Source organism: Microcaecilia unicolor, chromosome 4 (genome assembly GCF_901765095.1).
Source record: "Microcaecilia unicolor chromosome 4, aMicUni1.1, whole genome shotgun sequence".
Classification (NCBI taxonomy): domain Eukaryota; kingdom Metazoa; phylum Chordata; class Amphibia; order Gymnophiona; family Siphonopidae; genus Microcaecilia; species Microcaecilia unicolor.
This window is the reverse complement of record NC_044034.1, coordinates 24,244,698-24,272,625: the sequence shown is the minus strand read 5'-3', so window position 1 is coordinate 24,272,625 and position 27,928 is coordinate 24,244,698. Positions and strand designations below refer to the sequence as shown.

General features: G+C 45.3%; 1 protein-coding gene across 1 annotated transcript in view; it reads left to right on the top strand.

Moving 5' to 3' along the window:
- Nucleotides 1–25,660, top strand: part of MAP6 (microtubule associated protein 6) — an 88,222-nt gene extending 62,562 nt beyond the window's left edge. The window contains exons 2-4 of the mRNA XM_030199327.1: nt 15,338–15,551; nt 18,070–18,090; nt 25,044–25,660. Coding sequence (XP_030055187.1) covers nt 15,338–15,551; nt 18,070–18,090; nt 25,044–25,199 — 391 coding nt within the window. The 3' untranslated portion in view covers nt 25,200–25,660. The remainder of the gene's footprint in view (nt 1–15,337; nt 15,552–18,069; nt 18,091–25,043) is intronic.
- The last annotated feature ends 2,268 nt before the right edge of the window (nt 25,661–27,928 follow it).

Below are 27,928 nucleotides of genomic sequence, written 5' to 3'. Positions count from 1 at the left end.
AGAGCTGGTGGTGGGAGGCAGGGTTGGTGGTTGGGAAGCGGGGATAGGGCTGGGCAGACTTCTACGGTCTGTGCCAGAGCCGGTGGTGGGAGGCAGGGATAGTGCTGGGCAGACTTATACGGTCTGTGCCAGAGCCGGTGGTGGGAGGCGGGGTTGGTGGTTGGGAGGCGGAGATAGTGCTGGGCAGACTTATACGGACTGTGCCAGAGCTGGTGGTGGGAGGCAGGGTTGGTGGTTGGGAAGCGGGGATAGGGCTGGGCAGACTTCTACGGTCTGTGCCAGAGCCGGTGGTGGGTGGCAGGGATAGTGCTGGGCAGACTTATACGGTCTGTGCCAGAGCTGGTGGTGGGAGGCGGGGTTGGTGGCTGGGAAGCGGGGATAGGGCTGGGCAGACTTCTACGGTCTGTGCCCTGAAGAGGACAGTACAAAGAAAAAAGTAGCACATATGAATTTATCTTCGTGGGCAGACTGGATGGACCGTGCAGGTCTTTTTCTGCCGTCATCTAGTATGTTACTATGAGTTCAAGAGGGTCACTCTGGGTCTTGATATCCCAACTGTGAATATCCTGAAAACAGGGTTAGAGGGGTTTTGGCAGTGAGAGAGACAGACAGCAGAGGTGTTGGTGGATTCCTTGAGTGTGGAAATGGAAAATAGATTGACACACTCCTCTCCAAGGAAGATGAGTACATGCTAACCATGCTTGTGACCCACCGGTGAACGGAACTGCTGTCCTCCAGTCCAGTGCAAAACACTGACCCCCCCCCCCCCCCCCCAAGAGGGATAATCTGGTGATTCAGGTGGAGGAAAGGGAGTGCCAGGTGCAGTGGAAAGAACAGGTAAACTTTCAAGCATTATTGGCAGCATGAGAAGCACCCTGTCAGATCCACTTGCTCCCCACCTATTCCCAAAACACCATCCTTATTGACAAAGGCCATATGTACAGTGGTAAGGACCAGAGAGCAGTATGAGCCTGCTACATCTGTAGCCACCTGCATGAACAGCGGTGACACAGGACCTTTTAGATTCCATCAAAGCCATGGCTACAGACTCATTGGCATAATGGGCGCATGTTTGCCCACCATTTCTTTTCCTGCCCATTAACCAACATGTCCAGTGAACAGTGGAGATGGGCAATTGTTAAACAGAGGAAATGAAGACATCACTGGCAAAGCAAAGATGGCTGTCAAGGCTTCATAGAGCAGGGTTTCATTTGCCAATGACAGGTTTGCCAATGACAACCATTTCTTTGGTCCAAGCCCCCCCCCCCCTCTGACCCCTTCCTCCCCACTCTCCATAGTTCCCCAGGCCTACTTCAGACCCTGGTGGTCCAGCAGGGTATCGCTGGGGCAGCTGTGATGCTAATTTACTCTTGCTCATGGCCACAGCTGCATCCAACATGGCAGTCATGCCCTTTCACCCTAGTCTCATGGCTGCCATATTGGATGTGTCCATAGCCATGGCCAGGAGGGAATGGGCACCACTCCTTCTGGACATCAGGAATTGAAGTAGGCCTGGGGAGAGGGGGGGGGGTGAATCATGTGGAAGGGGGTCATGAGGGACAGCCAGAAAATGTTTGTTTTGTGTCATCTCCCATGATGACACAAGGGCAGGGAACCCCTGAAAAAACTGGAAAAATTCTAGCCGCCCATCCCTAGTGAATAGATATTGTCAGTAGCAAGGCATATTATGGGCCTGTATCATTCATGACTTGAGTAACCTTTGCAATCTATAATTCTTTGCAACCCAATAAGCAAATATTAAAGGTCTGATTCTATACTGTTGAGCCTGTAGCCTTTGTCTTCTTAATTTTCTTTCGTATTTTAGGCTATCAGCATGAATAACAAAGCTACACAACTCAATTGCATGTAAAAATATTCAGGGGGTCTTTTACTAAAGCTTACTCATCATTTCTATAATGCTATTAGACATATGCAGTGCTGTACACATTATATACAGGTACTTTCTCTGTCCCAAGGGGGCTCACTGTTCAAGCCTCTCAGGACTTGTTTGACTACAAAGCCTTCATATCTTGAAAGTATAACCTTGGCACACCAGCCACACCTGAAGTCTCTATTATTTTTATGAAGTCTCTTTTATTAAATAAATCACAGGTAATTTACTCACAGTCAGATGTTCAGAAGTGCTGCCCCAGGGCACAGAGACTCTGTAATTATGAGAGCTGTTTCAGTGGTTGGAGGTGGAGATCTGAAGAGAGGTAGCTTTATTGCAGGGGAGAAATAGTTGAGCAGATAGAAGTGGTTCAAAGCTGGGTGACTGGAATGTGCGATATCTCGTTAGGGAGGAGATATTTTCAAGGTAAAAAAACAAGTTCATTCCAGGGAGTTGGAACCAGGACAAGTGCTGGTCTGAAGCAAGATGGTGAATGTCTCATGGCCAGAGTGATGGGGGGGGGGGGGGGGGGGGGTCAAGAAGGTTCACACAAGCCCGGGGAGGAGGAGGAAGACCAATGGGGACAGAGCTTGCCATCGGGTAGCAAGGGGTGGTCCTAGAGGACAGCCCTTGATTGGAGGGAAAGGTCGTGCCTGGCTGACCTCTTAGGACAGAGATAGCATGAATGACCAGGAAATGACAGCAGCTAGACAAAGGAGCCAAGCTTGGTTGAGAAAGAGAGGAGGTCTAGGCAGAGACACAAACCAATGGTAACAGTTCTTATGCAAGTAGGCAAGTGTGGCTGCATTTACCGGCGAACTACATTACACACAATGCATTGCTCACGTATCTTTGCAGTGAGAACTGCAGCCATGAAAGTCCTTAGACATGAGAATAACAGTAAGGCATTAAACTCATTTTAGGATCACATTACAAACTAATGCAAGGCTGTCAGAGGACAGAACACTCACAATCTAAGTTTTTCGTACCTGGGGCAATGGAGCTGCAGTGGGAATTGAACCCATGTTGCTAGGCTCAAAGCCCACTGCACTAACCATCAGGCTACTCCTCCACTCTGCAGCAGGGTCCATTGGAATGAAATGGGCCCCGCTGCAGATAACTCGGGCTAAGCTTTAGTAAAACACCCCCTCAACCTTTACTAAAACTGGCAGTTGTATCAATTGGTTCACAGTAAGGGTTCCCAAGCTAACCCCCTGCGGTAAAAAAAGAAAATAGTGGGCCCGCCAGAAATAGCGCCCGCTGGGGGCAGAACTACCGCTGGCATCCATGTCAGGCTGGCAGTAGTTCTGATTTGCTGCATGGCAAGCCCATTGCTGTGTGGCAACCCTTTAGTAAAAGGGTCCAAAACAGAGACAGAGAGAAAACCTCCTCTTCCCCTGTGCCCTCTTTGCTTCTACTGCTACTGCCTGTGTCCTATCTGCCTTGTCTGCTCCAGGCCCTGCAACTGGACTGCTCTCTTTGTTCCAGTGCTATCTTGGTTCTGTGAGCCCCACTAGTGGCATAGCCACAGGTGGGCCTGGGTGGGCCAGGGCCCATCCACTTAGGGCTCAGGCCCACCCAACAGCAGCACACGTCTAGCAGTAGCTGGTGGAGATCCCAAGCTCTACCAGCTGAAGACTTTCCCATGATAGTAACAAAATTCTACTCGCCACAATACTGGCACCTGCGCATGCTCAGTTTTGAGCACATACCTGCTGCAGACTGCCAAGGTTGAAAAAAGCATTTTCCTGCCAGCTGAGATGTCTTTTTGTGGTGGTGGGGGAGAACATTTGGTGCCCACCCACTTCTTGCCTAGGCCCACCCAAAATCTGTTGTCTGGCTATGCCCCTGAGCCCCACAATAGAAAACAACAGAACATTACAGAAAAACTTCCTATTTCCATGGCGGAGGAATAGCTTAGTGGTTAGTGCAGTGGACTTTGATCCTGGGGAGCTGAGTTCAATTCCCACTGCAGCTCCTTGTGACTCTGGGCAAGTCACTTAACCCTCCATTGCCCCAGGTACAAAATAAATACCTGAATATATGTAAACTGCTTTGAATATAGTTGTAAAAACCTCAGAAAGGCGGTATATCAAGTCCCAGTTCTCCCTTTTCTGCTTCTTGTCCTGTTGCAGCCTTTGTCACTGCTTGCCCTGCCCGTCCCAGGCCCTCCCACTGTCTGGCCTGCTGTCTTGGTTTAGTGCAGTGGTTCCGAAACCCAGTCCTGGAGGCACCCCAGCCGGTCAGGTTTTCAGGATATCCACAATGAATATTCAGGAGAGAGATGTCCGTGCAGTGGAGGCCGAGCATGCAAATCTCTCTCCTGAATATTCCTCGTGGGTATCCTGAAAACCTGACTGGCTGGGGTGCCTCCAGGAGTGGACCAGGTCTGGGAACCAGTGTTCTAGTGAATTCTATTCATCCCTTATACAAAAGCATGCAAAAGAGAGAGCCTCTTTCTTCCTTGTGTCTCTCTGCTTCTGGAGCTGTTTCTGGGTGTCACCGTCTTCCCTGCCTGCTCCTGGCATCGCCACTGCCCAGCCTGCTTTCTTGGTCTAATGCAGTCCTCTGGACACACCCAGCCAGTCAGGTTTTCAGGATATCCACAATGCCTATGTATGGGATAGATTTGCATATTTATGAATTTATTATTTATTTGTTGCATTTGTATCCCACATTTTCCCACCTATTTGCAGGCTCAATGTGGCTTACATCGGACCGGAGGTGCGTTTGCAGTCTCCGGTGTTTACAGATACAGAGTGATTTTGAGATAAAGTTTATGTGGGCATAGCCGCCGAGCGGGGGGGGCAGGGGGGACAAAATTCCCCGGGCTCAGGCCTCCAAGGGGGGCTCGGGCCTCCAAGGGGGGCCCAGCGCCGCAGTCCCACCTTCCCTCCATCGTCGACCGTCTGCCACTGGGCCGGGCCCCCTGCATTGAAATCACAGCACCTCTCACCTCTGTGTGAAAGCGCTGCAGGCAGCAGATCGCCTCCCTTCGGGCCTCCTTCTCTCCCTGTGTCCCGCCCTCGGCTGACGTAACTTCCCCGAGCGCGGGACACAAGGGAAGGAGAGCCAAAGGGAGGTGATCTGCTGCCCTGCTGCCTGCAGCGCTTTCACACGGAAGTGAGAGGCACTGTGATTTCAATGCAGGGGGCCCGGCCCGGTGGTAGACGGAGGGGTCGGACGGAGGAGGGGAGAGCAGTGGTGATGGGGTGGTGGAGGGTGAGCAGGGGCAGGGCGATGGGGGGAGCGAGGGCGGCGAGGGAGGGGCGGCCTTGCCCCGGGCCCGGCCCAGTCTCTCAGCGGCCCTGCATGTGGGACAGCCACATAAGGTCGTTGAACAGTGGGAGAGTTGTGTTTTGTGCATTTTGAATTCTAGTGTTGTTGTGTTGCAGAGATCAGGCATTTGTTGGGTTGGTAGGGTATGCCTTTTTAAAAAGACAAGTTTTTAGCATTCTCCGGACGTGTAGGTGGTCGTACGAGGTTTTCATGGCTTTTGGTAATGCGCTCCACAATTGGGTGCTTATGTAGGAAAAGTTGGATGCGTAGGTTGATTTGTATTTGAGTCCTTTGCAGCTTGGGTAGTGCAGGTTTAGGTACGTTCGTGATGATTCGGATGTGTTTCTCATAGGTAGGTCAATCAAGTCTGTCATGTATCCCGGGGCTTCACCGTAGATAATCTTGTGAACCATTGTGCAGATCTTGAAAGCAATGCGTTCTTTAATTGGGAGCCAATGTAGATTTTCACAGAGGTGTTTTTCCGATGATAAGTCTGGGTGTCGTATTCTGAGCGGTCTGGAGTCTCTAGCACCTGTATTTTTTACTTCTGAGCATCGGACACTCAGTCCTCCAAACCATAGAGAATTTCCAGTGGGGATTGTCTGGAAAATAAATAGACCTCCTTTATGACATCATAATTGCAGTGGTGTAGCCAAGGGTGGGCTCGGGTGGGCCCAGGGCCACCCAGTAGCAGCACATCTATGATGTGGCTGGCAGGGATTCCCAAAGCCCCATCAGCCGAAAACTCCCAACAACTGTCACAGCCTTCCCTCTGATGTATTCCCGCCTATGCGGAAACAGGAAGTTACATCAGAGGGAAGGCTGTGGGGCCAACATGAGCAGTGTGTATTGGTTGCTGCTGCTGTCGGTGAAAATCTGCTATTTAAAAGGTATGCAGTGGAGGGGGTGATGTTTGAGAGACCACATGGCATGCAGGTGAGAGAGGGAGAGACCAAATCACTTGCGGAGTACTTCTGCCCACCCATCTTGGGCCCAGGCCCACCCAAAAGCATAATTGTATGTCTGTGAGACGGGGACTCACAGAAACCTCTTAACTGAGGGTGGTGGACTTTGGTCCTGGGGAACTGAGGAACTGAGTTCGATTCCCACTTCAGGCAGCTCCTTGTGACTCTGGGCAAGTCACTTAACCCTCCATTGCCCCATGTAAGCCGCATTGAGCCTGCCATGAGGGGGAAAGCGGAGGGTACAAATGTAACAAAAATAAAATAGATACTATTGGTGATTCTACATGGAATGTTGCTACTATTGGAGATTCTACATGGAATGCTGTTGTTGCTACTATCTGATTCCAGAATGTTGCTACTATTGAGATTCTGTTGCTACTACTGGAGATTCTACATGGAATGTTGCTATTCCACTAGCAACATTCCATGTAGAAGGCTGCACAGGCTTCTGTTTCTGTGAGTCTGACGTTCTGTACGTGCAGGACGTCAGACTCACAGAAGCAGAAGCCTGCGCGGCCACATTGGTGATCTGCAAGGGCCGACTTCTACATGGAATGTTGCTAGTGGAATAGCAACATTCCATGTAGAATCTCAAATAGTAGCAACAATGGAGGAGTGGCCTAGTGGACTTTGGTCCTGGGGAACTGAGGAACTGAGTTCGATTCCCACTTCAGAGTGGCCTAGTGGACTTTGGTCCTGGGGAACTGAGGAACTGAGTTCGATTCCCACTTCAGGCACAGGCAGCTCCTTGTGACTCTGGGCAAGTCACTTAACCCTCCATTGCCCCATGTAAGCCGCATTGAGCCTGCCATGAGGGGGAAAGCGGAGGGTACAAATGTAACAAAAATAAAATAGATACTATTGGTGATTCCACATGGAATGTGGCTACTATTGGAGATTCTACATGGAATGCTGTTGTTGCTACTATCTGATTCCAGAATGTTGCTACTATTGAGATTCTGTTGCTACTACTGGAGATTCTACATGGAATGTTGCTATTCCACTAGCAACATTCCATGTAGAAGGCTGCACAGGCTTCTGTTTCTGTGAGTCTGACGTTCTGTACGTGCAGGACGTCAGACTCACAGAAGCAGAAGCCTGCGCGGCCACATTGGTGATCTGCAAGGGCCGACTTCTACATGGAATGTTGCTAGTGGAATAGCAACATTCCATGTAGAATCTCAAACAGTAGCAACAGTGGAGGAGTGGCCTAGTGGTTAGGGTGGTGGACTCTGGTCCTGAGGAACTGAGTTCAATTCCCACTTCAGGCACAGGCAGCTCCTTGTGACTCTGGGCAAGTCACTTAACCCTCCATTGCCCCATGTAAGCCACATTGAACCTGCCATGAGTGGGAAAGCGCGGGGTACAAATGTAACAAAAAAAAAATAATGTAAAGGCAGCAAAGAATAAACAACTCAGAATGAGAACAAAAGAAGAACCTGCATTGCCTGGAATCGAATGAGTCGAAAAATCTAGCTAGTACTTCTGCTTTAAGAGTAAGAAGTGAAAAATACCGTTTTTCATACTCTGGCCAAGAACTGATTCATCTCGCCTTCATGCCCATTGTTCAGTTTTGGCTGTCTAAGTAGAAAATGAGCATATTTTGGCCCATCTGCCTCCACGGTCTTGCGCTGCATTTATTTCCCAATTCTCCTGGGACTTCTCTCAATCTGTGAGGGATCAGAAAGGGTTAATCCAGAATCCGGTGGCCTGCAAGAAGCAAGGCTGAAATGGTAGGAAGGAACTGCACAGAAAATCTGGTAATGATGATGCCAGAGTTTCAGGTAATGAAAGCAGATATATATGTGTGTGTGCTGGAGATTTAACTTCTTACAGTCTCATTCTCTCTCTTTGTTTTTTAAAATACTACAGGACTGTTTTTTCAGCACTCAAGTGTTACGTGAAACAATGTTGTGAGTCACGTGTTCGTTTTCCGCCTCGTTTGGGTTTCCATCGCTTTTTAGAGCTCAGTGGTGTGATCATAATTAGCCGCAGCGAGAAAGGGGATCATGGCATTTAACGTGGGCACTTCACTCTGAAAAAAGCGTGAAATCCCTCGTAAGAGCTGCAAAGCATGAGCTGAGATTGTAGGTACACATTAGACGCTGAGAATCAGTTTCAGGATAGGAAGCACGATCCCAAAAAGTTGATTTAGTAAGATAATAAGATTGTAGATCATTTTATTTATTTGTTTCTACAATCTGATATCCCACAATTATCCCCAAACAAGTTTCGGTTCAACGTGGCTTACAACCAGCAAGAGGGATTACAGTGTGAGGTTTCATTACGTGCATTGGGGAACAATTAGAGATTTATGGGATTAATCATAAGCTTTCTTGAATAGGTGCGTTTTTAGTTCTTTTCTGAACTAGAGATACTTGTTAATGCTTCTCATGGCCTTGGGCATTGAGTTCCACCATTTGGCAGATAAAGAGTAATATTCAAATGCCGCACTCCGCATTTTTTAAAATGCTGGCTATGGCATTTAAATTGTCTGTGTATATTCAGTGCCACTATAGGGGTGATTCTTTATAGCAGAGATTTTCAACCTTTTTCGCCTCACGGCACACTAATACGGCACTAAAATTGTCAAGGCACACCCCCTCACAAAGAGTCCAGTATTTTACCTCCCCCCCCACCCCCACCTCTACAAAAATAGTACAGCATTTACCTTCTCTTTCCCCCACTCCCACCAAAATAGTCCAGCATCTCCCCCTCCTGTCCCCTTCTCCAGCCAGCAACCAGGCACCTCCCCTTGTCTCTCTTGCCCTCCCCCCTCACCGTGTACCTTTTAAAAGTTTTCTCGTCTCTAGCAGTCTGTGGCAGGGAGCAGCGATTCATACAGCCTGCTCGTGCCAATGCCGAGCCTTCTCTCTGATGTAACTTCCTGCTTCCAGGAAGCAGCAGATAAAGGCTCCGTTGGTGTGAGCAGGTAGTATGAATCGTTGTTCTCTGCCACCGAGCACTAGAGGCAAGAAAACTTACTCCATTCTGGCACCAATTAAGCTGACCCAACTGCCGTGGCACACCTGGGGATCAGCTGTGGCACACCGGTTGAAAAACGCGGCTCTATAGATTACATAAAGTTACACACCAAGATGGTGCTCACCAAGCGCAAATTCTATATTGGCAATTGAGCACACCACTGCCATTATGGACTACTAGCGTAACGGCGCAGTTACGCGCATGCCATTAGGCTAGTTTAAATGCTCGCACCTAAATGTACACAGTTAAGCACGTAACTGCTAGTATTCTATAACCCATGCACGTAAGTGCTAAGTGTGCCCCTGCCCCTCCCAGGTCCATGCAATCTTGCTTACACATTTTGTACAATATCGACTAATGGCAATAACATACATAACTGCTAATTAGGCAATGAGTGCAAATTAATAGCAATTATAGCCAATTATTGCTTGTTAGCATTAATTAAAAGCTCATTATTAAATTATGTGCCTAACTTCTACTGTTTTATAACTTGCACATACAACCTTCAGGCAGATGATCAAAACCCCTGCACTGTTGCAAACAGCGCTCTAAAATAGCGCTGGAACAGCGCAGGGCGCTATTAGACCTATGATCAGAGATAATGCATGCAAATTTAAGCAGCGCAATTAGCTCTGATGATGGGGTAGAAGTGCGGGAGAATTGTGCCCGAGCATGCGCTCAGCACAATCCTCCCGCAATTGTTTGACAGGTCTGGGCTGGAGACCAATGAAAAGAGAAGAACGCCCATCTTTAAATTGGAAGATGGACGTCCTCAACTGCCCTGTTGCACAGACGGCCAAATTTCAAGGGGGTGTTGGAGGTATAGTGACGGGGCAGTTGAGCACGTCCAAAATGTGGACGTTTCTGTGACGGGGCAGTTGAGGACGCCCAAAATTTGGACGTTTCTGCAATGGGCAGTTAAGGACGTCCAAAATTGGACTGCCCCGTCACAGAAACGTCCAAATTTTGGACGTCCTTAACTGCCCTCGCTGGCAGGTTTGCTGTAGGGGGGAATGGGGGCCTGCCAGCATGCAAATGCATGCTGGACAGCGCTCACCATTCCTCCCCAATGATCTGCAAACCCTAACGCTAGCTCAGAGCTGGCGTAGGGTTTGTCGCGGCCAGCGACCCAATCTTTGGCGCGCTGGACGCTGATCATTGGGGATGAATGTGTTTAGCGCTGATTAGCATGCATTTGCATGCTTCTTGCACTAAGAGCCCTCGAGCACATTGTTTCACGCTCTCGAGGGCTCTGATCATGGGGCAGTAGCAAACGCCGGCGCTAGTATGGCGCTAACAGCCTCTAGCGCCGGCATTTGCTTTTGATCATCTGCCTGCTTGTGTGTAAAGTGTAAAAATAAACTTGCAAGTTTATAGATAGACTTAAGGCTCTCGATGTGTATACGTTGGAAGAAAGGCGGGAGAGAGGGGATATGATAGAGATGGTTAAATACCTCTGTGGCATTAATGTGCCGAAGATGAACCTCTTTCAAATGAAGGAAAACTCTGGAACGAGAGCACATAGGATGAAATTAAGAGGTTATAGGCTCAGGCGTAATCTAAGAAAATACTTTTTCACGGAAAGGATGGTGAATGCGTGGAACTGACCCCCCCCCCCCAGTGGAAGCGGGAACTGTGTCTGAATTTAAGAAAGCGTGGGACAGCCATGTGGGATCTTTTTGGGAAAGGAGGAGATTGTGGTTGCGATGGATGGGCAGACTGGATGCAGGGCCGTGCCAATGCGGTAAGCCAGGTAAGCAATGCAGGGGGGCGCCTGCCTTAGAGGGTGCTGCTGCCCTGCGGTCCCTGCTTTCCACTCACTTGCAAAATCTGGAAGTGAAAGCAACAGCAGTATTCACTGAGGCAGGCAGGCTCTTCAAGTTATTTTAAAGAATGCAACCAAATTGCTATATATGCTGTGGTTTGGGGCTAATTCCTCACTCAGGGTGAGCTTTAGAGCTTGAACCGCATTCAAATTAAAGACAACCTGAAATTTTAAAAGTGCTAAAAATAAGTTTTTAAAGTATTTGTATTAAATCTAATTGCAGAATTCAGGTGCTGGGAGTCTGTACTTGGTTGTCATATGCTCAGATTTGTTTAAATCGTATGCAAATTAGTCCGTTTTTGGGAGGTTCTCATTTGCATATTTATGAATAAAAAATGATGGAAGTGTTTACAGCCTTAATGTTAGGGCATGGCTCTGATCAAAAGTGTGAAGTTTGGTCCAAAAACGAAGGGTTTATCTAGTGTTTTTCACTAAAAATTCCCATTACAGTGTCTGTATGTTAATCTGCATTCAAATAGAGCTCTCTGATTGGATGATCAGCTTTTGTTAGAAATCTGCAGGGAAGGGAACAGAGTGAGACAGCAACTGACTGTGGGTTTGGCCAAGAGAGACATGCAGCTGTGAGTTCCTGTGTGTGTTGACTGAAATTATAAAAGACTGCCAGATTATGTGGTAAATGAGAAAATATGAATGAAAAGAGGTTGGTGGAGATTGAAGTTTGAGATTTCTCTAGTGAAAAAGGATCTGAATATTTCAGGATTACTTGAAGTTTATGAAGAATAGAAAAGGGTGAATTTCAGTTTAAGAGTGTTTAAATCCTATAAGCTATATAAAGGCTAGGTAGATTTAAGTGACTGTAAGCAAGGAAACCTTAATATTTAATCTGAAATAAATATTTGATCTGAGATAGTTGATCAGAGACAAATGTTTGATCTGAATTATATCCTTTGGTGCAAAGGAGATTAGAAAAAGAATCTTTGGAAACTAAGAGGACTTTGCTCACATTTTGAATTAGCATTCCTATTTTGAGTTGGAAATCTTTGAAGTGTTATGAAAATACATTTTGCTTTAATGAAATTGCTAAACTTTAGAGTCAGAGACTTATCAATTAGGGATACATACAGTGCTATTTTTTTCCTGAGGTCCAGCTTACTTGCCTGCTCCCTTCTGTTCCTGCTCTGCTAGACGGAGGGGGTGGGGGCGCCAACTGATAGTCTGCAGGGGGGCACCAGAGACCCTAGGCACGGCCCTGACTGGATGGGCCATTTGGCTCCTATCTGCTGTCATATTTATCTGGAAGGTTACAAATGTAAAATTTAATGACACTTGGTTGAGACAATTCTTCATTGCTTATAATGGGGTCCTTTTACTAAGGTATGCTAACAGATTTCACACATGTTAACTGATAAGATACCCATAGGAATATAATGGGTGTCTTATCATTTAACACATATTAATCATTCACTTATTTATTTGTTGGGATTTATTAACTGCCTTTATGAAGAGATTCACCCAAGGCGGTGTACAGCAGGTACAGTTTAATATAATTGTGTTAACAGTATAGCAATAGTAAAATAACCAAGTGTATACATAAATAAAATAAATGAAGGAAACAGTAAATTGAAATCTAATAATAGAACTACCCTGGAATTCAAATACCAGAGATATAATACAATGTTAGCATAATACTAATGATCCGCCTATTAAGCACGCATTAGAACATTTAACCAGGGCCAGCCCAAGGCAAGATGCCGCCTGAGGCGGAGCTAAGATGCCACCCCGCCCCCCAGGCTGAGATGCTTCCTCCCTTCCTACCTGCTGCCAGCACCTGTTATTTCCCCTTCGCGGCATTACCCAGCAGTGGCGGCAATTCCCATACACTGCCCTGCCGCCGGCACCCGACTCTTCCCTTTACCGCAGCTGCCTGAGTCTCCGATGAAACAGGAAGTGACATCAGAGAGGTGGCCGCAGTAAAGAGAAGAGGCGGGTGCTGGCGGCAGGGCAGTGTATGGGAATCGCCGCCGCTGCTGCCAGGTAACGCTGGGGTGTCACTCCCGAAAAGTGCCACCTGAGGCCCCCGCCTCAGCTGCCTAATGGTTGGGCCGCCCCTGCATTCAACTAACATAGATATGATGCTAAAGATTTTCTACAATACGGCTTACCATATAGCTGAGGGACCAAGAGCAGATATATGATGGGAACAAGACGCGTGGGACAGAGTCGGTTGGAATAATTTGATGGTTAGCTAAAATCAAGGCAACTTCTTTAGGGGCCCTTTACACAGAACAGCAGTAAACCCAACGTGGACTTACCGCTCGCTCTTCCAGGACTACTGCCGGCCCAATGCGGCGGCCGCCAGTAGTCCCGCCCCGAGCACGTGCCATTTCCTGGGGAAAAAGAGAACCCTCAAAATGGCTTGCGCGGTGATAACCTGGCGGTAATCGAGCATCGCCGTGCGCTGCCCGGTTACCGCTGGATTAGCGCGGGATCCCTTTTCGCCACCTCAGTGGGTGGGTGGTGGTAAGGGCTCCCTGCCGCATGGCCATGTGAGAAGAGTTCTCTTACCACATGGCCAGGTACGCTGGGGGGCTTTTTTACTCTCTGACGTAAAAAGGGCCATGGTGCAAGGGAAAAGCGGCCCCCGCTGCTAACACAGGGCCCTTTTTCCCGCAGTTTGATAAAAGTACCCTTTAGAGCGCACTAAATTCATTAGCTCACCATAGTAAAAGGACCCCGATGTGACTTTGGCATATCATTCAGTATAAGCACTAATAAAAAAAATTTAACTTTTCAAAATAAGATTTTCTACACTAAGTTTAATTTTTTGTATGTAGATTTTTTTTATTTTTTTTATTTTTTATGTTGTTGTTGTTGTTGTTTTTTTACTACTAACCTACCAGCATCAGCCCAGTTGATTGAAAATGAATTGTAGCCTGCTGTTTCTAATGTTTTGGAGAGATGTTTGGCTTATGTTAAAAAGCTAGCGTACCTTAGTAAAGGAACCCCCTAAATCTGATTAGTGCCGTTAATTGCTTGTTAAAAAGCCAGTTATTGGCACTAATTAGATTGTTATGTAATTACATTGCGCATACAATTTTTGGTGACTATAGGGGCAATAGAGGTAATTGTTTAAGTGGGCACGTCCATGTTGGTGTACCAATACCACATGATGAGATCCTCTTTTATAACAGCACCTGGATGGCCAGATTCTGTTATAATACTATCATACTGCTTAGCCGCCAGTGGAGGAGTGGCCTAGTGGTTAGGGTGGCGGACTTTGATCCTGGGGAACTGAGTTTGATTACCACTTCAGGCACAGGCAGCTCCTTGTGACTCTGGGCAAGTCACTTAACCCTCCATTGCCCCATGTAAGCCACATTGAGCCTGCCATGAGTGGGAAAGCGCAGGGTACAAATGTAACAAAAATAAAATAGATACTATTGGAGATTCTACATGGAATGTTGCTACTATTGGAGATTCTACATGGAATGTTGCTATTCCACTAGCAACATTCCATGTAGAAGGCTGTGCAGGCTTCTGTTTCTGTGAGTCTGACGTCCCAGGACGTCAGACTCACACAAGCAGAAGCCTGCGCGGCCACATTGGTGATCTGCAAGGGCCGACTTCTACATAGAATGTTGCTAGTGGAATAGCAACATTCCAAGTAGAATCTCAAATAGTGCAACAGTGGAGGAGTGGCCTAGTGGTTAGGGTGGTGGACTTTGGTCCTGGGGAACTGAGTTCAATTCCCACTTCAGGCACAGGCTGCTCCTTGTGACTCTGGGCAAGTCACTTAACCCTCCATTGCCCCATGTAAGCCGCATTGAACCTGCCATGAGTGGGAAAGCGCGGGGTACAAATGTAACAAAAAATAAAAAAATACTGGCCCTATTTTGTGGTATATAAAGTTCTGGAAATTAATAATGCAGATCATGCGCTCCACTGACTAAGTCTAGATTTTTTCCTTCTCTTGTTGGATCCTGTACCAGCTGCTCCATAAAGCAGGCCTTAATTTCGTCAAGGAATTTTATCTCCCTAGCATGCCCTGATGTTGCGTTTACCCGGAGTGGCCTAGTGGCTAGAACACTGGTCTTGCAATCCAGAGGTGGCCAGTTCAAATCCCACTGCTGCTCCTTGTGATCTTGGGCAAGTCACTTAACCCTCCATTGCCTCTGTTACAAACTTAGATTGTGAGCCCTCCTGGGACAGAGAAATATTCAGAGTACCTGAATGTAACTCACCTTGAGCTACTACTGAAAAAGGTGTCAGCAAAATCTAAATAAATAAATAAACTTGCACTGTAGTATAGCTTGGCACACCAACATTTAACATATCTACCATTCAAACAAAATATTAGAACTTGTTAATTTGAATAACGCTTTGAATATGATGGAATTTTAATATGGTTCCCTCTTCATTATTTATCACTAGAAATGAATTCAGGCCTTGGACAGATGTCAAGCCAGCGAAGCCCATAAAAGCTAAGCCCCAGTACAAACCACCTGAAGAGAAGGTAATCCATGAGACCAGCTACAAGGCCACGTTCAAAGGGGAGTGTAACCAACCAGCATCGGGTGACAACAAGTTTACTGAGCGCCGAAGGATACGCAGTCTCTACAGTGAACCTTACAAAGAAATCAGCAAGGTAAGAAACTCAGTCCCGAGCAAATAGTAATCTTTTAATTAGGGATGTGTACAGAACATTTTTGGTTCCTTATAGGGTGAATTTTGGACTATTTTAAAATGTGCATTAATCTTCTTAGTGTGTGTTAATTCATAGGTTAACACCAGTTAAATTGATTTAGCATGCACCAGGGGTGTAGCCAGACTTCGGTGGGAGGGGGGGGTCCAGAGCCCGAGGTGAGGGGCACATTTTACCCCCCCCCCTGGTGCCACCGAGTCCCCCCCACCCCCATTGCCGTCACCCCCCGCCGCCACAACCAGCAACTTTGACCCCGCCCGCCATCGCCGTCGCCTACCTTTGCTGGTGGGGCACCCCAACCGCCGCCAGCCGAAGTCTTCTTCCTTCGTTTTGTTTCTGAGTCTGACGTCCTGCACGTACAACGTGCAGGACGTCAGACTCAAAGAAACAGAACGAAGCCTTGCGATCTGCAGGGCTTCTTTCTGTTTCTGTGAGTCTGACGTCGACAGACTCAGAAACCAAACGAAGGAAGGAGACTTCGGCTGGCAGGGTTGGGGTCCCCCGCCAGCAAAGGTAGCAGACGGCAACGGCGGGTTGGCGGTGGGAGGGGGGGGGTTGAGAGGGTCGTCGGCAGGGGGGGGTCCAGGGCCAAATCTATGGGGGCCCAGGCCCCCGTGGCCCCCTAGTAGCTACGCCCCTGGCATGTACTAAATTTTTTAAGGCATGCAAATTAACCAAATTTACTCTAATGAATCCACTTTTTTTATAAGGCTTATTTATGATTAAGTATATTTATTAGTTTCAAACAAGAAGAAAAACAACATAGCAAACGGTTAACAGAGATCTCATCATACCCCCACTCCCCTTCTCCCACCCGACCCCCATCCTCTCAAATATTCCAAACCCCCTCCCCCCCTTGCAAAAGCTTTCACTAACAAACCACCACCCTGTGTCATAGAATGTGTGTGACACATTCAGAACTGTCAACAAGCACAATTAAAACTCCGAGGTGTTAAAGAGAGCAGAGCGTAATCTAGGTGATAGGATATCCAGATATGCAGACCAGCTGCGCAAGAATTTCCTCGGGGGCCCAACAGCTTTAGTCTCCACAGATCAACGTTACATATTACGCAGTCCGTACATCACTACTTTTAAGGTCCAGGAAAACAAATAGGCAGACAATCTGCGATGTCCAGAACGGAGCAAAGAAGTAGCAGATCACAAGGAGTAGAAATAAAAAAGTCCAATTTATTCACCACATGTATATGAATCATAAATCATAGAAAAGGCCCGAAAATATCTTGTTTCGCCCTAACCAGGGCTGCATCAGGGGCTTCAATGACAAAACTGCCAATAAACATAAATACAAAATGTGTTATTAAAACTACAAAAAATAAACAAAAACAAACTTAAAGCAGCACTCAAAGCAACATAGCAACAATCCATATATATAATAAAACCAATAGAATATAAAAAAGGCAATAAAATAACATATACAGACAGAAGCTCTTACATGTAGCATATGGCTCTGATGTTAATATTTGAGAGTATTGCGTTCAGTTCTGGTCACCCTATCTCAGAAAAGATACAGCGGAATTAGAAAAGGTTCAAAGAAGAGCGACTAAAATGATAGGGGGTGATGGGCCTGCTCCCATATGAGGAAAGACTAAAGAGGTTAGGACTCTTCAGCTTGGAAAAGAGACGAACGAGGGGAGATATGATTGAGGTCTACAAAATCCTGAGTGGTGTAGAACGAGTAGAAGCAAATCCATTTTTTACTTGTTCCAAAACTACAAAGACTAGGGGACACTCGAGGAAGTTACATGGAAATACTTTTTAAACAAATAGGAGGAAATATTTTTTCACTCAAAGAATAGTTAAGCTCTGGAACTCTTTGCCGGAGGAGGTGGTAACAGCGGTTAGTGTATCTGGGTTTAAAAAAGGTTTGGACAAATTCCTGGAGGAAAAGTCTATAGTCTGCTATTGAGACAGATATGGGAAGCAACTGCTTGCCCTGGGATTTGTAGTATGGAGTGTTGCCACGATTTGGGTTTCTGCCAGGTACTTGTGACCTGACTTGGTCACTGTTTGGAAAACAGGATACTGAGCTAGATGTTCTTAATAGTGAAAAAACTGAAATTGAACGGAAGTGAACAAAAAATGAAATGTTTCCAAACTTAAAAAACGAGTGTGTTAAGCATGGGTGTAGTTTGGGGGGGGGGGCATTCCCCCCCTCCAATAAACTGCATGTCTGGAAGGGGAAAGGGATGTGTTTGGCATATTTTTTTTATACGAGTGGGAATTGCCCTCTCTGGTGTGGTGGGAATTGGTTCGGTGGGAATTGTCCAGATGGGAATTGATGAGTGGGAACTGTCCAGGTAGGAACTGACCTAGAACCTGAATTTTATGCAGGATTGGATGGAGCTCCAATGTAATGAGTCAGGAAGAGGGTTTGCTGTGTATGAAAGAAGAGCTGGACTTGGGGGTGATTGTGTCTGATGACCTTAAAACTTCAAAATAGGTAGAAAAAGCGACGGTCAAAGCCAGAAGGATGCTTGGGTGCATAAAATGGGTGGGAAAATGTGGGATATAAATGTTACAAATAAATAAATAAATAAAAAGAGGGATGACCAACAGGATAAAGGAGGTGATAGTGCCCTTGTATAAGTCTCTGGTGAGGCCCCGTTTAGAGTACTTGTGTGCAATTCTGGAGACCACACCTATGGAAAGATATAAAGAGGATGGACTCAGTCCAGAGGGCGCCTACAAAATTAGTAAGCGGTCTTGAACACAAAAAATATAGGGACAAGCTTATGAACTTCAACATGTATAGGCTGGGAGAGAGGCAATATGATAGAGAAGTTTAAATATCTCAAGGGCATTAATGTACAGGAAGTGAGCCTTTTTCAACTGAAGGAGAGCCCTGGAACGAGGGGACATACGATGAAGTTAAGAGGGATTAGGTTTAGGAGTAATCTAAGAAAGTATTATTTCACAGAAAGGGTGGTGGAAGCGTGGAATGCCTCCCACTGGAGGTTGTGGAGGACTGTGCCAGAATTTAAAAAGGCATGGGATAAGCACGTGTGATCGCTTAGGAAAAGGAAGAGTTAGGGGTTACAGAGGATGGGCAGACTGGATGGGCCATGTGGCCTTTATCTGCCGTCATGTTTCTCTGTTTCTATGTTAGTATCAGAAAACGATAAATAGTTCTTCCAAGTTCTAAACAGAGAGATCCTTCAGCAGCAGACCCATGAGGACCAGGTTGAAGCAGTCTAGGAAGACGGTGATGAAGAAGCAAATAGATGCTGGTAGTAAGCTCAGACAGGAAGTGGTGGTTTTTAGAGAGGTTGTGCAGAAAAGATAGTGCTTTTTAATTGTGTTAATGTGTGTAGAGAAGGAAAGGGATGAGTCAATAAGGCCCTGAGGATGTTGGCTGAGGAGACTGGGAGGATTGTTATGTTGTTCACAGTAATCAAGAAGTGTGTGTGTGTGGGGGGGGGGGGGGGGGGGGGGGGGAGGGGAGGGGAAGTGAGATTTGGGAGGACAATGAGAATTTCCATTATGGCCATGTTGATTTTTAGGCAACAGTGGACAAGCAGGTGTAAGACTTCACTCTACTGAGTTTGGCACCTACAGCTGTGAGCTCCAGCTCTCATCTAGATAGAGAAGAAGGGAAACTCAATATTCTACTCTGCCAAACTTCTTCACTTTCTAGTTTTTCATGTCCTTCATCTGGTTCCTTGCACTTGCCAAGTATCTTGCATTCAGAGGAGACTGTCACTTTTGTGGATTATGTCCCACACTCCCGTTGAGGGATTACAAATTCCTCAGCGTATCTGGTATGGTCCGATGGTCTTCCCTATGTCAGCATCAGGAAACATGTTAAAACACCATCTCCTGTTGCCAGAGGACCAATCCTAATCTAAAACTGACTCCATAATAGTAGGAGATGACATCTTATTAACGTGTCTCCTGCTCCTGATGCTAAGAATTAGAGGATGAAAAAGGAAGAGGGACCCCTTCTAGAAGAAGGGTGGTACCCCTAGTCAGTTGGACAATTGGAGGGAGGGAGAACATTGAGTTGGTGGGGTGGGGCATGGCGGAAATGAGAAATAAAACATTGAATGCAGGGCCGGTCAAACCCGGTAAGCGGGGTAAGCACCGCAGGGGGGCGCCTGCCTTCAAGGGCGCTGCCATACCGCGCTGCCCTTGGTGCTTTAAATCTTTAATTTACCTCCGTTCCAGCAGCCGCATCATTTGAAAGCCCTGCCCTGTCTCTAGCCTTCCCTCCCTTCGTTAGTTCGTTCCGCAGTCCCGCCTTCTGACGTCATTTCCTCGAGCGCGGGTCTCTGAGGGAACGAACTTACGAAGGGAAGGAAGGCTAGAGACAGGGCAGGGCTTTCAAATGACGTGGCTGCTGGAATGGAGGTAAATTAAAGATTTAAAGTACCAAGGGTGGCGTGGAATGGCGGGGGATAGGGCGAAGGAGAATCGTTGGACAGGGGCAGGGTGGGAGAAGAGAGAAAGGAGGTTGGGGGGGCGCCAACTCATAGTCTGCTGGGGGGCGCCAGAGACCCTAGGACCGACCCTGATTGAATGGGTCAGTGTGGGTGGGAATGGGAGAAAATCATTGATTGACAGGGAGGGTAGTTTCTCATGGGGGGGTGGAAGAAAGAGAAGGATGGAACAAAAAAATGGAAGAAAAATCCTCTAGATAGGGAGGAATAGATAGGGTGACTAGAGGAAAGAAGCATCTATAGTGAGAAAGGAGGAGGGACATGCCTGTAGTGGTGGGAGATAGAGACACCAGGACAGAACAAACAGACGGATGAAGAAATGTTTACAGAGGTTAGGAAAGCTGGCAAATTGGGCAATGCTATAATAATGGGTGATTTCAACTACCCAATAGTGACTGGATAAATGTTACATCAGGGAGCGCAAGGGAAATAAAATTTCTAGATGTAATAAACGACAGCTTCTTGGAGAAGCTGGTCCAGTCACCGATGAGAGGGGGAGCCATTTTGGATCTGATCCTTGGTGGCGTGCAGGGCATAGTGCAAGAGATTTCTAAGTTAATGCCTCTTATATCTTTTTCAACTTTTTAATAATTGTTAAACTCTTCTTTTAATTATGTATAAGTTGTAGATTCTGGGTATACCCAACCTCTTTAATTGTAAACTGGATAGAACTCAGTTGTGGGGGTCCAAGAAAGCAAAAAGGCAGACGATCTGCAAACTCCAAGACGGAAAATCAACAGAGCAGATCGTTATGAGAAAAAATATAATTTATTAATGAATACTAAAAATGTATATACAAATCAGCCCAACACAGGCCGTGTTTCGCCCAGCAGGGCTGCTTCAGGGGCTACACAATGATCCTTTACTGTCAAAATATGGTAGACCGTGATCGTAAATCTTCTAGTATATATGTTGAAAAAAACAGCTCAATCGAATAAACCAAAAAAAAGTGCCGACATAAAATATGTTGGACACTCTCTTGATTCTGGTAACGCAGCGTATTTTATGTCAGAAGATTTACGATCGCGGTTTTCAGTACATTTGGTTTCATCAAATCTACCATATTTTGACAGTATATACATTTGATTTGTACATACATTTTTAGTATTCATTAATAAATTATATTTTTTCTCATAACGTAGAACTCAGTTGTGACTTTGCAGGGTATAAGCACTTATTGTATTGTATTTTGTTGTATTGGAGTCTCCTAGCAGTAAGAATTTTCTCCTCTGAGCTGATTTGTCATTGTTTTTGGGAGGTCCTTTCGATTGAGTTACATTCCTTGCCTCCTCTGGCTCCACCTCAGTACTTCTTTTCTAATCATCATAATACTCAAATGCAGCAAAGGAATTACATAGGGGCAAAGACTGGGAGGGTGGAATCCTTTGTGACACAGGTCATAAATCTACCTGAGCCTAGTTTGACCCATCTATTCCTCTGTTGCTTTATTCTCCATGGCAGTGCCGTGGTAAATTGGCTGGGAATTGAGTAGTCATGGATGCTTCCTTAATTGCTGCCAATTCCTTCTTTAGTTTGTTCATGTCATCGTTCTTAGCTGATGTTTGGAGACAGATGGAGCAAACTCTAAGGTTCCACATGGTTTGCCTTAGGACTAAGGCATAACAAATATTGCATTGAATGAAAGTCATGTTGATATTTATTTATTTATTTATTTTATTTATTTGTAGCATTTGTATCCCACATTTTCCCACCAATTTGCAGGCTCAATGTGGCTTACATTTGCCGTAATGGCGGTTGCCATTTCCGGGTAACAGAATTACAAATGGTATTGCATTAAGGTGCATACATACATGGTAACATACATGGAACATGATATACAGTATATGGAACAGATCATGGTGTATATATATACCATGTGCATACATACATGGTAAAGAAGAATACATTATGGTATTGCATGAAGGTTCCTGAGTAATAAATTGGATTGTAATATACATTAGGTCATCAACTATAGAGAGACCCTATTCGACATAAGGTTTAAAGTGGTAGTGCTTGATTATTAATAGCAGTGAGATTAAGCAGTCATGCGATAAAAGTTCGGTTTTGTATAGATCGTGTATAATGTTATTAGTTAGTATTTAAGATGGATGTTTATGGTATTCCTTCTTGAAAAGATCTGTTTTCAGTAGCCTTCGGAAGATGGTTAGGTCTTGCGTTGTTTTTATGGCCTTCGGTAGTGCGTTCCATAGCTGCGTGCAGATGTATGAGAAGCTGGTCGCGTATGATAAGTGTGAGAAGGTGTACTTAAGAAATATCAATGAGCAGGATTGTCCAATAGAGGGCTGATTGAAGAGAATTGTATTTTTGTTTTCCTATATAGGGAAAGCTAGCCTAGGAGTGGGTGAGAGAATGGTGTTAAGGGAGGGGCTATAATAGCAAATTGTAGTAGCAAGCAGCTCTGCAAGTGTGAGGAAAGGAAGTTCCCCCCCCCCCTTTTTTTTCCTCTATAGGATAGATGGAGGTAAAGTCATAAGTACATAAGTATTGCCATACTGGGACAGACCAAAGGTCTATCAAGCCCAGCATCCATGTTTCCAACAGTGGCCAATCCAGGTCACAAATACCCGGCAAGATCCCAAAAAAGTACAAAACATTTTATGCTGCTTATCCCAGAAATAGTGGATTTTCCCCAAGTCCAATTTAATAATGGTCTACGGACTTTTCCTTTAGGAAGCCGTCCAAACCTTTTTAAAACTCTGCTAAGCTAACCGTCTTTACCACATTCTCTGGCAATGAATTCCAGATGGGGGGGAGGAGATGATTGGTTTTTGTGGGTTAGTGGATAAATTGTACACCATATATGGCCATAGATCACAAACTACTACTGTGACTTGTTATTGGATGCATGGCTTAATAAAGATGATTTAAACATAAAATTATCCCCTAAAAGGCGGAACTCCCACTTATGCACAAAACTTACAGATTACTGTAGTTACCAGGTCTATGGTTCGTGTAACAGGAGGCACATAACTCTAAGGTGCACTGATTCCAGATTATGCTGGTATTATATAATGGAGTGTCCTAAGGGCACCTAAATGGAGGGGTCCAGTTATACAATTGCTCCCTATGTGTCTTTATAACATTTTAGGGGTTAAGTGCCTGAACCCTGCAACACAACGTAACTAAAGCTCGTAATGAACACTACATAATTCTCCTCCTCTGATTCCCAATGTGTCTGTAACATATGACCCTTATTCGACTATAACATCACTTTGTACTTGTTTCTCTACCGGAGTTGGCAAACGCCTTCACGGTACAATGTAAGCCACATTGAGCCTGCAAATAGGTGGGAAAATGTGGGATACAAATGCAACAAATAAATAAATAAAGATTTACGTTGTGGACATTTACACTCAAATATTTTACAAAAATTGTGCATACTTTGTGACTCTATACACGCTCCACCCACGAACATACCTACACATGTATCATGTAGACCTACACGCTATTTTATCACCATGCATATTTTTATGGGCACACTCCATGGGGTAATTTTATAAAAGCCACTCTGGGAAATAATTCTGTAACTGGGTGCCTACAAGCACCCCAAAGCCATGTAGTAGCAGACTTTTCTAAAATGGAATCTCGACACCTAGGTTCGACTACTACATTCCAGTACTGGCACGCATAACATCAAGGTGCCCACAAATATGTCAGCCATAGAGGTGTTATAAGTGTGAGACCCTCAGCTACAGCGGGGATGCACAGAACTTGCAGAGTTCTGTAAGTGGGAAACCCCATCCATATACTGACCCTGCATACACCCCCTTGCATATCAGCAATGTTCTGGGAAGAAATTAGAGAGAGACACACAGGTAAGAGAGCAGTATAGAATCTATGAATCAAACCAAACACAAAAATCTGAAAATATATACATTCAGAAAAGCTTAGCTTTAAGGTTTGTAGTGCTTCTAAGGAATTCCAATCCCAACTCTCCAGGAAGCAGCAGGTTCTACTAGGCACCAGGTTCAACAGGAGTCAAATTAATTAAATTAAACCTCAGTCAACTCTGTACTAGGAAGAAGTTTCAAACACAGTTCTTGTCATAAGCACCCTTATTGAACAATTTCAGCACGAAAAACACACAAGGTAAAAGATTAGCTATAAAGTCAGCAGGAGGACAGAAATATAGCAAATTGTAGCAGCAAGCAGCTTTGCAATTGAGAGGAAAGGAAGTTTTGATTTTTTAAAGATTTTTTTTTTCATATATAGGATAGATGCTGACTCCACCCCCAGACCCCCCACTCCACCCAAAAAAATAGTTGGTTTTCAGTGTGGCACCGAAAATTAGCAGTTAGCCCTGAACAGGTGCTTTAACTGGCCAGGGGCCATTTCTGGATGGAAGGACAAAAAAAGCAGATCAATCAAAGAAAATAGTTTATTGAATGACAACCAAATAAACAAATCAACCCGACACTGGCCGTGTTTCGCCCAACAGGGCTGCGTCAGGGGAGTTATGGAAGTCTAAAATCATGAATCTTCCAAAATGCAGTAAAAAACAGCATGAACCGAATGAATCATAAAAGATAGTGACGTGAATACCGTCCTGAACCTTTGGTTGTCATTCAATAATCTATTTTCTTTGATTGATCTGCTTTTTTTGTCCTTCCACCTTGGAGTTTGCAGATTGTTTGCCTTGCTGTTTTCCAGGAGCCATTTCTGGCCAATTAAATCACTTTGAATATCAACCTCTAATTTAACAATTAAGTTATGACCCTAACTGTCAGTGTTTTATAACCCGTGCACACAATTTTGCATGCAAGTGTGAAAATGGGCACGCAAGATTATATAATTAGGGAATAAATGTTTAATAATACTGTACTCTAACTAATGCTTTTCTTCCCATCCCCAACCCCCACCCAAATCCCCCTTCCACTTTTCCATGTCTGCTTCTTGCTTTCTGCGTTTCTGGGTTGTCTGTATGTCTGTCCCAGGTAGAGAAACACCTCCTTTTCAGCCTTCCAAACCAAAAAAGACATCAACAAGCCATAAACCAGTGAGAAAGGCCAAAGACAAGCAGAGTGCATTCCAGCCGAGCTGTGAAAGAAAAAGGGCACAGAATGCGTCGGTGGTGGAACAAAACCAGAGGACCAGGAGAAAAGCAAAGAGATGAACAATAAGCTGGCTGAGGCGAAAGAATAACGGTTTACCACACTGCCCTTTAGTTTTGTCGTTTTATTTTGGGGAGATAAGGGCCACAAAATTAATTAGAGACTTCTAATCTGCTTTTGGTCTAAGTGCATTAGGAACTAGGGAAGAGTCGTACGTCTGAGATCAGGGATCGTACAAGCTGTTCACTGCATACTAGAGTCACGCAGAATATGGAGGCGAAAGGGGTTGTAAGATTTCAAAAGTGGCTTGTAATCCGCAGCATGGGGTGAAAATCTAGAATAAGCTGTGTCTTGTACTAGTAGCTGCAGCAAGAGGAAAAAAATTCAAACCCTAGACATAGATCAAAGTGATTTCTATATAAGGCTGTATCTGAGAATTATGCCCTCTCTTCATGCTGTTTTTCTGCCTTTCCGGGCGTCATTTTCAGAAGTATTAACTTTTATGTTAATGTCACCTCGAGTATCTGTCTTTTCTAGATAGAGAAAATGAGTTTGAAGCTAGAAATCAGTTGTAGAAATAGAATAATTTTGCCTGAAGTATACCTGTTCATATGCAGGTCAGCGTTTTTATACCTTGTGAGACCAGAATGACAAGGTCTGGGAATGCTCCAGAGGGGTTTTAACTAAAAAGTTCACATTTCTCCAAAATGGTCCACAGTCCTCACACTTCTGTACACTGACTGTGAAACTTGTGCAATTCCCAGTGCATCATGGGAGAATAGAGTCTGTCTGTTGTCTGTTTGTCGTTGCAAGATCCTGCCCCCTTTAGCTTGGTGTGAATGATGGAACTTTGACCTGTTCCCAGCCAATGTGATGAATTAAATTCCTTTCAGCTGTTCGGGTTTTCTCTGGTATGGGTTGAGGCAGGGGTGTAGCCAGACACCCAATTTTGGGTGGGCCTGGGCCCAAGATGGGTGGTCAAAAGAACCCGGCCCCATTCCACAGGTGATTTGGTCTCTCCTGCGTGCCATATGGTCTCTCAAACATCCACCCTCTCTCACATCTTTTAAATAGCAGATTTTCACCAGCGGCGAGCAGCAATTAATGCACACTGCTCATGTTGTTCCCACAGCCTTCCCAGTGATGCAACTTCTTGTTCCCGCATAGGTGGGAGTACGTCAGAGGGAAGGCTGTGGGGGTGTTGGGAGCAGTATGTATCAGTCACTGCTTGCTGCAGGCGAAGATCTGCTATTTACAAGGTTTGCAGGAGGAACAGTTGTTGGGAGTTTTCAGCTGGTGGGACTTGGGAATCTCTGCCAGCCACATCATAAGTGTGCTGCTACTGGGTGGGCCTGAGCCCAAAGTGGGTGGGCCTGGGCCCACCTAGGCCCACCCTTGGCTACGCCACTGGGTTGAGGGTCTCTTCTTCCTGGTAGAATATAAGGAAACCTCCAGTAATAATCGTGAAAGAGGGAGAATAATATCGTTAACAAAGTAAGTTGCTATGTTAAAACAGTGCGGGCCTCATCTTAGCATTTCTTGGAATGCTTTTACTGATTTTTAATAACTAAGAGGAGAATTCTATATATGGCACTGAAGAAACTGGCAGAGAAAAAAAAAATACTATTCTATAAGCCATGCATAAAGTTAGGTGTGGTTTACAGAATTGTTCTTACGCGCAGGAGTTGTGCATAAATTGAAATGCCGCCTTTTGCAACAACGAACATGTGGTGCAAATATCCATACCTAAAGTTACGTGCAGTGCCCCAGTTATACAAGTAACTCAAGATCACACCCGCGATCCACCCCAAAACACCCATGACCCTCCCATTTTTGTGCTCCCTTTTTTGAGCCACTTGTAAAACTTAGCCACAGATCCCGCGTATAAATAGCAATTAAATCTAATTAGTGCCAATAACTGTTTGTTAGAAAGCCAGTTATTGGCTCTAATTGGCTCATTATTCAATTAAATTGCGCATACCAATTGAGCCCAAATTTGTGTACACAACTTTTGATGACTTTTATAGAATTAGGGCCCGATTCTATAGATGGCACCTAAAATTAACATGCCTTAGGCAATTATGCCTAAGCGTATTTTATTTAGAATACGCTTAGGTGTGGTTGATGTGACTAAATCCACGTGCGTCCATTTACGCCAACGAAAAGCTGGCGTAAATCCCTGCACATAGATTTATGCGCATTGGCCCATATTTTATAAATACGCACGTAGAGTTTGGAATGCCCATAAAACACCCATTTCCACGCCCTCCTAACCACACCCCTTTTTGCTTAGCAATGTACGTGCGCAAATTCTAATTTTTGCCAATTAGTGCTCGTTATTGCTTAAGAGCTGTTAATGCTTAACAGCTTGTTAAAACAATCTATGCGCGGAGTTATAGAATACGCCTAGATTTACGTGTAGAACCACACGTAAATCTAGGCATGCTATATAGAATCCGGAGGTTAGGGGATAATTCTATAACAGGGCACCTCTATTTAGGTACCCCACGGCTGCACTGTAGGAGTGATGGCAAATAGCATTGAGAGCAACTTCTCCTCAATCGTTTGGGTTGAGCAGAACTATTGAATTGTATTGAATTATCAAAGTTACTGCTGAAACACGGCTGTGTCGGGTCCTTCACTAAAGTGTATTTTCCACATCCAATCTTGGGGCAAATTGTGACATTTTTTTGTGGTGCCCACACATACACCAGCCATAGAGTTGACGTAAATGCAAGAACCTGAATGCGGCAGGGATGTGTGTAACTTACAACGTTAAGGAGCCCTTTAC